General features: G+C 39.5%; 1 protein-coding gene across 1 annotated transcript; it reads left to right on the top strand.

The window, feature by feature from the left end:
- The first annotated feature begins 3,467 nt into the window (after positions 1-3,467).
- LOC5514270 (neuropeptide FF receptor 2) lies at positions 3,468-5,890 on the top strand. The gene has a single exon (XM_001634427.3). The coding sequence runs from the start codon at positions 3,873-3,875 to the stop codon at positions 4,977-4,979; it is 1,107 nt and encodes a 368-aa protein (XP_001634477.3). The 5' UTR covers positions 3,468-3,872; the 3' UTR covers positions 4,980-5,890.
- Positions 5,891-12,835: the final 6,945 nt, after the last annotated feature.

The raw sequence follows: 12,835 nt of genomic DNA, 5'->3' as shown, positions 1-12,835 counted from the left end.
TGGTTAGGTTTTAGGAAGTGTTCAGCGGCGTGGGTTGGTATGGATCGAGATTGGGAGTCTACAGTTCTGCGGTGGTCATTAAAGCGTTCTTTTGATTTGCGTTTAGTATCCCCAATATAGGTTACAGCGGTTACATTGAATCATATAAATCACGTTTTTAGTATTGCAGGTTATGTGGGAGGTTATAGGTCGTGTTTCACCTGTTGAGAAAAATGTGTAGCTTGTAACGCCATCGGTTCTAATATAGGGGCAGGTTAGGCAGTTTTTTCTGCAACGGAAAGCATCGGGAGGTTGGTTGGTGGGAGAGCGGTTGGAAGGTAGCTTGGCTTTAACGAGGATGTCGCGAAAGTTAGGTGAGCGGCGAAAGGCGACAAGAGGGGGCTCAGTGAAAACCTTATGGCATCGCTTAGACGAGAGTAAAAGGTTGTAGTTTCTACGGATTATGTTGTTGATGTTAGGTAGTGTAGGGTTATAGGTAGTGACAAAGGGGATGCGACGGGAGTTTTTGTGGTTGTTATTATTGTTATTAGGGCGTAGGGCGTCAATGCGGGAAATGTTAGCAACGCGTAGGATTTGTCTCTTGAGAAAAGCGGGTTTATAGCCACGCTTGAGAAGGTAGTTGGTGAGTTAATTGCAGCGGTTAGTAAAGCTTTCTTCTGTAGAACAAATGCGGCGAATACGGAGGGCGAGGCTATAGGGGATGGCCTTTTTGGTGTGATGAGAATGTCAAGATGAAAAAAAAAAAGGTGTTGGTGTTTGTCAGTAGGTTTGGAGTAGAGGTCAGTTTCGATTTTACTATAAACAAGGGAGACATTAACGTCAAGAAAAGGTACATTGTTTTAGGAGTGGAAGCTTGTAAATTTAATGGTGGGATGTAGATTGTTAAGATAATCTACAAAAGCGTTCAATTTGTCTAGACCCTCAGTCCATACAACAAAAATATCGTCGATGTATCTTAACCACGTATGGGGTTTGTAAGGGGCGTCACGCAAAGCGTTGGTTTCAAATAGACCAAGAAAGAGACAGGCGAAAGAGGGTGCCATGCGTGTGCCCATTGCGGTGCCATGCTTCTTCAATGGGCACTACTTGTGTGACATAAGCTACAGTCTCGTGCGTGACATTAGCGGGACAGATTCATTTCAATGTAAGTTTCTGTCTTCAACTGAACCGTCGAACAGCACAAACCTCGGAGCCTCTGCAGCCAAGTCTAATGAAATATTATGTAATAAGCTTATTAGAAATTTCTCAGTATGGATATAATAAACAAAATACAGCATGGAAAGTGCTTTGTACAGTTTTTATTCACTCGTTGTTTTGTTCAAAAAAACTGGTGAATAAAATCCGTACGCGCGCACTTTCCATGTAGTATTCTCTATATTCGCTATCTTAAAATAAAAATGACGTATTCAGAATGAATTGAAGTCATAGGAGTTCTGGAACGCGCACGAGCACTTCTCTGAGAAAAGTGTAGTCATTGTTAATCAAGTAACACGTTATCGCATCCCGACAGGCTGCTAGCGATGTATGACGCACCGCACTTCAATACCAGGGCCGTAGCAGGGGGTGGGGCACTGGGGGCACGTGCCCCCCAATATTTTGAAAAATGATAAGGAAATGACCAGAAAAGGCGTAGCTGTGCCCCCAATGTTTTCTTATTGTCTCTGTATTGTGCCCCTCCAATATTTCAAAGCCTGCTACAGCACTTCAATAAAGTGTCAGTGGTGCCAGCGAGGATGTGCTCAGGCAGCACCTCCAGCTGTCCCTCCTCATATTAGTGACTTTCTGGGATAAAGAACTTGTGGCCTAGTGCACTATCATCTCAGCGCTGCGCTGCAGAGTTTGAGTCCCGGCACTGAACTCTGTGACTTTTCTGGCCGTTCAGGTCTGGATTAGAATTGAGTGTTGTATTAATTGGGTTGAACCTCCTTTCTCCTCGGTGTTTGTAGTATTTTGGGATAGATGAGCACGCTTTGCTCACTGGTGATTTTATCACATACCTTATTACATTTTATTTTTGCGACGTAAAAATTTCGCGGTTTTGAGATAGCGATATTTTACGACCCTTCTTTTTTCGCGATTTTAAGTGTAAAAAGGCATATAAATTTATTGGCAAAAGCCAAATAAAAAACCTTTGCATCTGAGTTTATTTAATATCCTTCCGTTTAACCCTAACCCTCTCCACCCAGGGTGCCTTTGACCCGATTAAGGAGCTTTCATCCCAAAGATCAATTAAATAAACAAATATTTATTAGTGATTAACATTTTCAGGGCACCTATAGACACAAATCTTGGATGGATGGCATACTCACCCAGGGTTGCGTCACGCGAGAACAGGATTAAAAAATTCCCAGAGACAATTTCCTCCGCTATTGTTATTTGAGTTAGAAAATATTATAAACATCCAGTGAGCAAGAACAGGTCCCTTCTTTAGTAAGAAGCCTTCATGTTATGGGAAAGATTTTAGTAAATTACCTGCAGTACACTTTTTCAAATAACAGAGGAAAGGCTTAAGTATTTTTTAGGATTACCAAACAGGCTATAGTTTTTGTTTTTGGATTACCAAAGTCCTTTTTCAAACACCTTTTATCGAATTTTTCTAAACACCGAGGCATATAATTAACAATTGGTACGCTTTTAAGATGTTTGATAATAATATTGTAATCACAGGAAACATTTTATAAAAACTAAACTCACTTAATGTCACTTGTTAGACAAACGATTACGTTATAAAGTAATAAAACATAATGGTCCAGAAAACATAATCAGCATGCACCACCGAGGCAAGCTTCCGTTTGAGAAAAAGGTTTCAAAAACTGCAATGTGCTTTATAGAAGACAAGAATAGCTTTTAAGGGGCTGAGGGAGAAAGGTGCATTAAGAAAAGAATACATTATTTAAAAGAGAACTTTTACTTAACACAATTCTATTTATGTAGGATACGGGGCGAACACAACCTATTTACAATTCAACTTAGAGAGATTAGGGTTTTTAATGTAAAGTCACATGAACGAGATATGCATTGTCTGGAATGACAGACGTGGCGTACAGAGCCCCTTACCTATCTTATTTACCGCCTTGTTGAGGAAATAGAAAACTCCACCTTCAAAAGGTGTATCATCTGATCATTTATATTAGCAGTATTTTACGCAGACAGTAATAGTCGCTTGAATCGAGACATGCGTTATACAATTGAAAATACAGCGAAAAAGAAGAAGCGATTATGACATTAAAATTCTTAATGAAGTCTTGACCTCTTTTAAGCACATTACTAAGTCGCCTCTGGTCTGTGAGGCTCTAAACGTCAGTGCACTTTCACGACTTGAACTATATCGCATGGGAGCTTGCGTTGGTGCCTCAGCTGTTATTTTTCGGCCATGCTAATATAGTAACGCTTGGTAACCCGGGGAAGTAAATGTACCCTCTATGACGTCACAATATAATTGTTATAACTTGCTATTTGGCAGATGATCTCCTGTAAAGAGGGGTTAATTTAGGAGCGTGCGGCAAACGGGGCGGCGAGTAGCATCACCACTAAAGTAAACAACGTGCTGTAAGAATTCTCCCTTTCACAATGGAAACGGAGAAACCATTGCGTTAAGTGACTTACCGCTTCCGGCTTGGGTTTAAAGGAATATTTTTCAAAGAAAAGGTCGTCATTTGGTCAGGGCGCGAACAGTTCTATACCGAGAACTCAATTTCAAGTGTCACTGATTCTTTGACAAATAAGGCGAATTATACTCCTCGTCCCGGCCTGCCTTGACAGCCACTGCGGAAACTCTCTCCTCATTGCCCCCACTTCAAGTCGAACTATTGCTTTGATAAGCGGATAGCTGCTAACCGGTGCAAAAGACGAAAACGTCCAGACGCGAAAAGATGAATTCCACTAATTTGAGCGAGCGAATAAAGGCTGTGACCGAAGGCGCGTGTTTTCATTCGGACTCTATGGCGGAGAAAGTTACTCGAATCGTCCTCTATTGCATCCTCATAGTTCTCTCCCTCACTGGAAACACTTTGGTCATTGTCATAGTCTTCAGGGATAAGCGAATGTGGAAAACAGTCAATTACTTTATTGTGAATACAAGCGTTGCTTATCTTCTCTTAACACTTGTGTATATGCCTCGAGTTATTTCAATGTCATATGTTGGCTACGAATGGCTCGTGGATGGGGACTTAGGGCAATTCTTCTGCAAAGCCGTTTGTCTTAATGAAGTCGCCATCACCGTTTCCATCTTCACCATAGTTGCAATATCAGCAGATCGCTTTTTTGCGGTCGTATTTCCTCTTCGTCGGATCATGACAGACAGAATTTGTAAGGTTGTTATCGTTGGTATCTGGTTGGCCGCTGTTTCCGCCGCTATGCCACAGTTTTATGGCCTCGAAGTTCGCACGTACCAAGGAAAAAACTACTGCTATCTTGATCTTGACAAAACGTTCGGCGAAGGATCGGAAAAAGCTTTTTACCTGTTTCAGATAACCGCTATTTTCGGCGTCCCGTTGTCGTTGCTTGTCATTCTTTACTCTTCGATTCTCGTCTCCTTGCTGAAAAGAAGAAATCTCCCGGGAAATGGACTGGTTAAAAACGACGAGCGGTTGCAGCGGAGGGACAAAACTAGGAGAAAAGTCCTAAAAATGGTAACGATTGTCGTAGTGACTTTTGTACTTTCTTGGCTACTATACTTCCTCAATTTTATTTTTCACTCAGAAGGAATTATCCTTCCTTGTAAGCTGATGTTTTTTAGATTATTTTTGGCGCACTTCTATTGCTCCGTTAACCCCATCATTTATTACATCTTTAATTCTAATTTTCGTCAGGGCTTTACGCATATTATACCTGGAACAAATCCTTGCTCAAACGCGACTGGATTTAGCAAGAAACAAAAGTCTTGCATTGTCCCACATGAATTGAGATCGTTCACAATTCAGCCTGCCATTAACAAACCTTCGAAAAAACCTAGTTTAACTCAGGTAGTTAGTAGTTAGAGGTGAGATAATGTAAAAGACGTAAGGTAACGATCTGAGGGTATTCTATAAAACGGATGTAGTCCATTTTAAAAGCTTATTTAAGGTTTCTTTAGGTTATTTTTTAGTAAAAGAAGCAGACCCTATTCTTTTTAGGGAGAAGTTTATTTTCTTTAGCGTTCATTGGTACAGCCGATCTGTGTTTTTGTTTTGAGGTTTAAGTGAATATTAAAAAAAAAATTCGTTTTTGTGGTCGTTATCGTTCGAATCTCATTAATCCCACTCATTACAAAATAGAGTAATAATTCAGAGAGGAAAACCGGAGATTTCAGATCGCAGAATAAAAAGCCTTCCTAAAAGGTTGCAGTTGAATGTACCATAGCCATACAATATGTAGGCAAATATGGACAATGACATAACAAAGAATGCATTAGTTATCTGCAAATTTCAAATTTTCTCCTGAATCAAGATCAAATACTTTCAGACTATATGTAAGACGTGTCGGAAACACATGTTTACTAGAGTGCAGATGTAAATGGCAAGGCACACGACCAGGTGAATGAAGGACTTCTCTAGAAGGAAAAGAGAAGGGGAAGTACACAAACAGGCTATAGTTAATCTGTTCTCGACTTCGCGACCTAATCAATACTCCAATACTTGGAGACTGTTTCTAATAATGTGCTTTCTTTTTTTAATATTGAATAGTAAACCAACACCTCGAGTTTTTGCAATAGACTTGCGTTATTTAAGGTAGATTGCACATTGTTAAAATATCTATACGTGCTTGTCAATTTTTTTCCCCACATATTGAGGTTGAAAAGCATTTGGACAAAAGACAGACTTGGTTGAGGAAATCGTGCATATGATGCAGTTAACAAAAAGAAGTTTTCCCAATTAAAGAAACGCCACCTTTTAAGGTCAAGGCCCAAGTCTAATTATGATGTTTTCCTTTTTTTTAAAAAAGAAAGCAGCGTGCTAATTAACTGTTTCGTCTTTGAAGCTATATGATAAAATAAACGCTAGTTAGTGATAAGTATAGGAGCGGCGACAAGACGCTAAACCATCTGCCCTCTAATATCTAAAAGGTTTCCTTGCTGTGTTGAGTGTTAGTGTTGTAAAAAAAGATTTTTCTAACAGATCACGTTCTGCTGTATAACCAGACAGAACAGTTTTCGCAATTAGTGGTGTCTGCGGTGCTAGCTCCCTGGGTCGCCGCGGCTAGACAGTCCTCAGGCATATTTGTGAGGCGTATTTGCGCCCTCTTGAGACATGTTACATATATTCACTGTGGGATTGTATAAATGCGGTAATTGATAATGGCGGCTGGGATAACGACACATATTTCTAGTTTATTTAATGAGACTGTTTTTTTTAAAGGGTTATCAGATGGTAGATGCGAACGACAACGAAGACGGCGCGCACGCGCTTACGACTATTCTAAAGTGCGTTTTTACACAAGAACAAATTGATATTTGTATCCCATTTTGAAAAGAGGTGGGAGAAGCCGTCCTATGGACTTCCCCTCCCCCCCCCCCCCCTCCCAACCATCACCGTCAAGTCCATAATCATTATAATCCCTTTTAACAAATTCTCCAAACCATCGCCAAACACAGGGATACCATCATCACCAACCACAGGGATACCATCATCACCAACCACAGGGAAAATCCAACAACTGGCAAACAGGCCTGGTCACCCAATATCGTATTCAAGAGGGAAACATTATCCCATGATCGGAGACGGAAGTGCGCCCACGATATATTTTTCTGGACAGCGGATGATCAGTCAATTACTGGGACCACAGGCCTCCGGATGTTTAATGCAACAACTCAATAAAAGTAATGTGAGAAATGTAAAGAACTACAGCTGAATGTAAAGGAAATTAAACAATGAATGAGTACTATATTGCAATGTATGTTTTTAGGACCTTTTATGTAATGAATAAATCAAGCGGTCGGAAATTTTATCAAAGACCTAAAGATCAACAACAAGATCAAACAAGGAACGGAAAACAACAAGTTTATTTTCGTACACCAGGAGGAGTGGCAACGAAAACTCCTACAGAAGTACGGCACCGACCTCGTGTTTATAATAGACGCTACCTATAAAACAATGAAGTGCACCCTCCACTTGGCACTTTTCTTTATTTTTTTCGTCCACACGAACGTTGGCTATAGAGTGGCAGCTGTATGAAATACCCTCACACCAAGTTTGAACATGTTTATTTTATTTTCATTACACTCTCTCCAGTTCGTTTGTTCGCATATTGTTACTTGATATTTGTCCTTTTACCATGCAGTTATGTTAAGCTCACATATCCTTTAACCTACATACTTTCCTCGAGCACCCATGTAGCATTTGCTGCCTGTTACCTCCTCTACCTACTTTTTTGCATCCCCTATTTAGTCGTCCTTACCACGTTCTCCACACAACAGTACCTACCCTTACTGTGTTATTGTGGTAACAGCCTCCAGTCGCCATCCATCACACGGAACTTTTATTACACAAAACCATTATAAACTTCAACAACTATTTATCCACACTCGATCACAGGCCATCGATAATTCCTACTTATTCTTTGATCTTACATCTGTTATCACACAATAATCCATGATCCATATACCTCTCACAATACAGCCTCTATCATACCGTTTACCCTCTTTAACCAAATAATCACTCGTTATCTGTATTTATTATATGGCAACAACCACTTCCGGTGGAAAAGCGCACCCTGATTGGCTGTTGAACGGTCCGGATCCTCCTGTAACGACCGCGGTCGTTACCCAAAATTTTTCGGACCGACAACTCACTCGAGAAAATCAACAACACTGTAATAGCAATTTGTTGCCACTTTTCAGCAAGGATAAGTTTCAATAGTTATATTCAGACAGTGAGTTTTATTACGTAAGCTTACTTATCTTATTTATTTTTTCCCTCAATATAATTTCCAACTTTGTTTACCTTTACAGTTGCTTCTGACAGTTTCGCTGATATTCGTGAAGATTTTGTTCGCAATGACCATTCAGTGAAATCCAGTTCGTATTTCCACACAATGCTTTTAATCATACACAAACGCAGAACTGAATTTTTACCGACAATGTTGTGAAATAATTTAGTCCCAATTGATCGTCGCTTTCAACTCAAATTGCAAAATCATTATGGCGCGTTGCAAAATCATTATGGCGGGAAATTGTCATAACACAGGGAGTTTGAAGACGATTTTCCCTAAAGACAACTAATCTAAAGGGAATGACATAAAAGAAAGAATGTTTTCATGTGAAGGTCGGTAAAATCGGCGTAAAAAGCAATTTTCGATGGTGGTTTTTACAAATCGACAAATCTTACAAATCGATTATTTCGAGATTTGAAGTTGGGCACTGGTGGCTTGTAAATCCAGAAAGGGCTTCTTCTGTCACTTCAGCAGCATAAGTTTTCCTTCTCTTACAAATATTTAAAAAAGCCATATAATAAATAGCTTATTAACCTCGCTTGCTCGATCCCTTGCTCGACCTCGCGTAGTATATCTTTCATCATGCAGTCCTTATGCAATCACCTACAATACACCGACCGTCTCATACAAATATACACCACATAACATACACTCTTACACTCTCTACACAAAAAACCCCATTACTTATTTCTCTCCCCCTTCTTTGAACAAAATTTGCGACCACTCTGTCCGAGGCTTCCGACCTAATCAATTCGATTTATGAAATAATAGAATGGTTTATTTATTAAATAAAAGGTCCTAAAAACATACATTGCAATATAGTACCCAATTTCCTTTTACATTCAGCTGTAGTTTTTAGTCCGGCGGATATGTGCAGATTTTACCTTGAATTGCGCACTTTTTGCTTAAGTTACCAATGGAAGCATAGTGATAGTTTTCAATACCCCTTACAAGATAATATAAAGCCAAGCTCAGTTCGGCTTTAATTTCTGATTAATAATGAATATTGATTTGGCCGCCATTTTGAACCGGAAAGTAAACTAACTTTTTCCATAAAAATAAATAAACTCGCCTATTTTAGAGTTTACTCATAGACGAATAAAATTTAAGTCAAAGAAAAAGACGTTTTGTTTGGTCCCTGAAACATGATCCATACCTTCCTCACCACCCTGATGTAAGAGTTATACTATAAAGCAACCTCAAAATCATGCCAGTCAATACATTATTCTTTAACTATCTAATTATTCTTAAACAGAATCACACTTGCTTAAATTGATTTTTTGGGAGCTTCTTTGTGAATGCCATATTAAGTTAAAAAAACAATGAGAGTGTAGTTTCTATAGCATCTTAGCAGTACTCCAACTTTTTGCAATGCATTGCATCAACAGATCAATGATATGTTATATTTCATAGTAGATACACTTGACAAAGTACTTAGCGAAACAGCGAAAATCAGCAACCACAGGGGTACCATTACCACCAACTACAGGGTTACCGTTACCACCAACAACAGGGATACCATCATCACCAACCACAGGGATACCATCATCACCAACCACAAGGATACCCCCATCACCAACCTCAGGGAACCGTCACCACCAACCAAGGGGATAAGGATAACTTATGAGTAAAATAACTTATCTCAAACAATCGCAAAATCACTGGGGGGGGGGGGGGGGGGGGGCAACACCGTACTATTCGGCCGTACTGCACGGCTCTCTCCAACAGGCTAGTTGCGGACATTTGCTGGGTAACCGAGCTTTTCGCTTTGAGGGTCAAGGGTCCTAGTTAATAGCTAACTAAGACGCGTCAGGTTCACGTGTCGCTTACTGTTTCTCTGTGAAATACAATTGCGCAGTGCCTTGTGTTGAAAGAAATATATGCGTAATTGCCATATTTCGAATGCTTACTAACCCACGTCATTGACAAACTTTAGTTTGAGTGACAAAAATACTATAAACGTGATAAAACGAGGCGCAAAGTGAGGTTATAGGAATACGACGCTTCCGCTGTGCATACACAATTAGCAACATTTAGAGCATCCTTAATAAAACTTCAAGGTTTTTTGGATTAAATGAAAATCTTTTTCAGACTAAGCTACATTAAGTTAACAAAGATCCATTGAGTGAGTTCTAGTCCCATTTGGTTTTCACCAAAATTGCGACACTTTATTAACTCATGTTGCGCGAGCGTAGACCGAGTAGATAAGTTATCATGCACTTAGCGCGCGATCGCGAGTCCTTTACCCAATAAAATAACACGCTAAACATCAAAGAATAAAGCTAAGTTGTAAAGATACAGAGCTAATGAACGTTTTGGGCCATGTATTCGGCATGATTTCCCTTAGAAGGCACATATTCATTCACGGAAAGATTTGCGTATCTTTCCGTTTGCGAAAATCTAATAAAGAAAGGTTCCGGTAGGTGTATAATTACGGAAAGTTTACAGCTCTAAAATGTTATTTCTAGAGATAAATTCATCTTGTTTGCAACCACAAAGAAATATAGACACGTACAATAGTTGTGTGTAATTCAGTTTTTTTTGTCCCACTGCCTCTTGAATACGCACTGTCACCGATGACTTCAACCTTACACGGCGAATCCTTGAAAGGGCTTTGTCGTTATTGTGGCGAAAAATTAAGGAAATCCACAGGTCCTTCTTTATCATCGTTTACCTGCTCTACAAAAAGTGAATTTCTCTTGGAAAATTTTTCGATAGACGTCAGTAATGACATCTCTCGACATACACCCAGCTTCATTTTGCCAAGTGCATGTTATGTGCACCCAAACCGCCGGGGACTTTTGAAAATGGAATTGACAGCCCAACAAACCGTCAGTTAGAATAAACAGGCAGTAATAATTCAAACTTGTATCTTTCCTTCGCTTGTAAATGTTTACAATCCTGGACAACGACGACTTGTACAGCCCTTTAAAAATGGCTTCCACTTAGCGTAAATTATAGGGTTACGCGAATCGTCCTCGTTCCCTCAAATCAAATGGGACTTGAACATTTACCGTTCTATTTAGTGCAGAAAACATTGAACTTTCAAATCAACGTCTTTGTTTCCTTGTGAAAACCTTGGGGTTTTTTTCAATATTATCCTAACAAGAGGAACTAGCAGAGCGAACTGTGAGATTCGCATGTCCATTTTTAACCCGCTAAAAATGACGGTTCGAAGCGTTTTCTTCGCGAATTCTTGCCACATACGGATTCTTCAATCCTTTGACTGCCATTTTGAATACTTGTTGGCCTCGTTTGTTAAAATACGGCAGTATGATTGGTTGGAAGACAATGCAGGTCCCTACGAGTCGAAATTTCAGCAAATGCGTTGCTAAGGGTAACCTTGGTCAGCGACGCTGAGCTAGTGGGGAGTACCGCGGGCGCGGAGAAAACTAAATTTTACCTCCGAAATGGCCGTGTCTGTTATGCCTTGAGGTCAAACATAACCTGTACTTCTATAGGTGACATAGGAAAATGCTTTCAGACTATATGTAAGAAATGACAATTTTTTTTATCGTAATCTATTGACACCTTGATATTTTTTTAGCTAAATTTACAAAAAAAAAACACACAGAAAGCAGATACCTCACCCCATGTTTTGAGTTTTTCAACAGCTTTCCAAAAGTGCGTTGCGGTCCCATCTTTAATCCCTTGTCGCTTGGAACATTGAGTCTATTGGGGCATATTTGAGTGCTGTGCTTATGTTTGATTGCAAACAAAGGTGGATTCATGGGGATTTTTTCTTGTTTGACTTTGCCTGGATGAGACAATAATAATCTAATGAATTAGCAAAGCTCTCCTAAATGCTGTCTGAAACCAAATTGATTCCAAAATTGCACTGCTATTCTGGGTCTGTATGATCTGGAATTGATTTGTTTGGTTTTTGGGTGAAAAGACTGTGTAAAAAAATGTCTGACTGTGGGGAGAGGCGTGTTGACTGACCCTCCCCTCGTGAATTTGTCCACGGATTTCCCAGAATGCTTTGCAATCTGTAATGGCAGCAAGATGGTTTCAGAAGCCTTCAAGAAGTGGACATTGTGTTTTGAGGCCATGGAAATGGACCTGGAGGATCAGAATAATGATATCTACTTGTGTCTTGAGCTGTGCTTTCTGATCTCTTTCCCTTATGTGGTATTTTGAAAATTATTTTGAGGGCCAATTCTGCTGTTTTTCCTTGTTCGATTCGAAATTTGTCAAAGAACCTGAGCTATTATTTGGCTGAAGGGTAGTTGCTATCACCTTGGCTGGATGCACATCTTCAAGACCATTTACCCCTTAGACTGATGCCTGAGTATCTTAATCTCGTTGTGTTTATTTTACATTTATGAATTTTTTGGTTGTGGGTAATTCTCAAGGCCGGTATAGGCCGGTTGAGGTGTTAATGGGTTAATACTAAAAAAAAGGGAAACGTAAAAGGATGAATTATTTTGGTTAATATAAGCATTTATTGCTAACGATACTAAAGGAAGGATTATTATTTAACGGGTGGGGAGGGCTGCTATGTTGTCTAGGGGGGGGGGGTTGCTATTTTTTAGCATCGACTTGGGGAAGGGCCTCAAATTTTGATACATGGTTTAGAGAGGGGGTGGGGGGGCTTACTTTTTGAACAGGTATTCTGATCAATTTCCGAGCCTTGTTTTTATTAATTTCCATAACTGAATTTACGAATTTCGATTCATGTCAAAGTGCCTCCCCCTTAACTTTTTAGATAGGTGGAATGAAAAGATTTTAGTTAGGAAGGAACTAATGATGCTGTTTTCATTGGGGGAGGGTCAAAATTTTTTAACCAAAAAAAATTTAAACTTAACAGCCTTCCCTTAGATACTAATCATTAATTCCTTCGAAATTTTGTAAAACGACGCAGAGAATGCTCATAAATAACAATAAAGAATTTAAAATAGCTGATAAAGGCTGATAAAAAATTCAA

Source organism: Nematostella vectensis, chromosome 3, assembly GCF_932526225.1.
Source record: "Nematostella vectensis chromosome 3, jaNemVect1.1, whole genome shotgun sequence".
Lineage (NCBI taxonomy): Eukaryota > Metazoa > Cnidaria > Anthozoa > Actiniaria > Edwardsiidae > Nematostella > Nematostella vectensis.
Note: the sequence above shows the minus strand (reverse complement) of the source record. Positions and strands in the feature narration are given on the sequence as shown.

What these genes read in the sequence shown, in the direction of transcription:
- LOC5514270 (XM_001634427.3), top strand. Translation starts at nt 3,873, where the DNA reads ATGAATTCCACTAATTTGAGCGAGCGAATAAAGGCTGTGACCGAAGGC.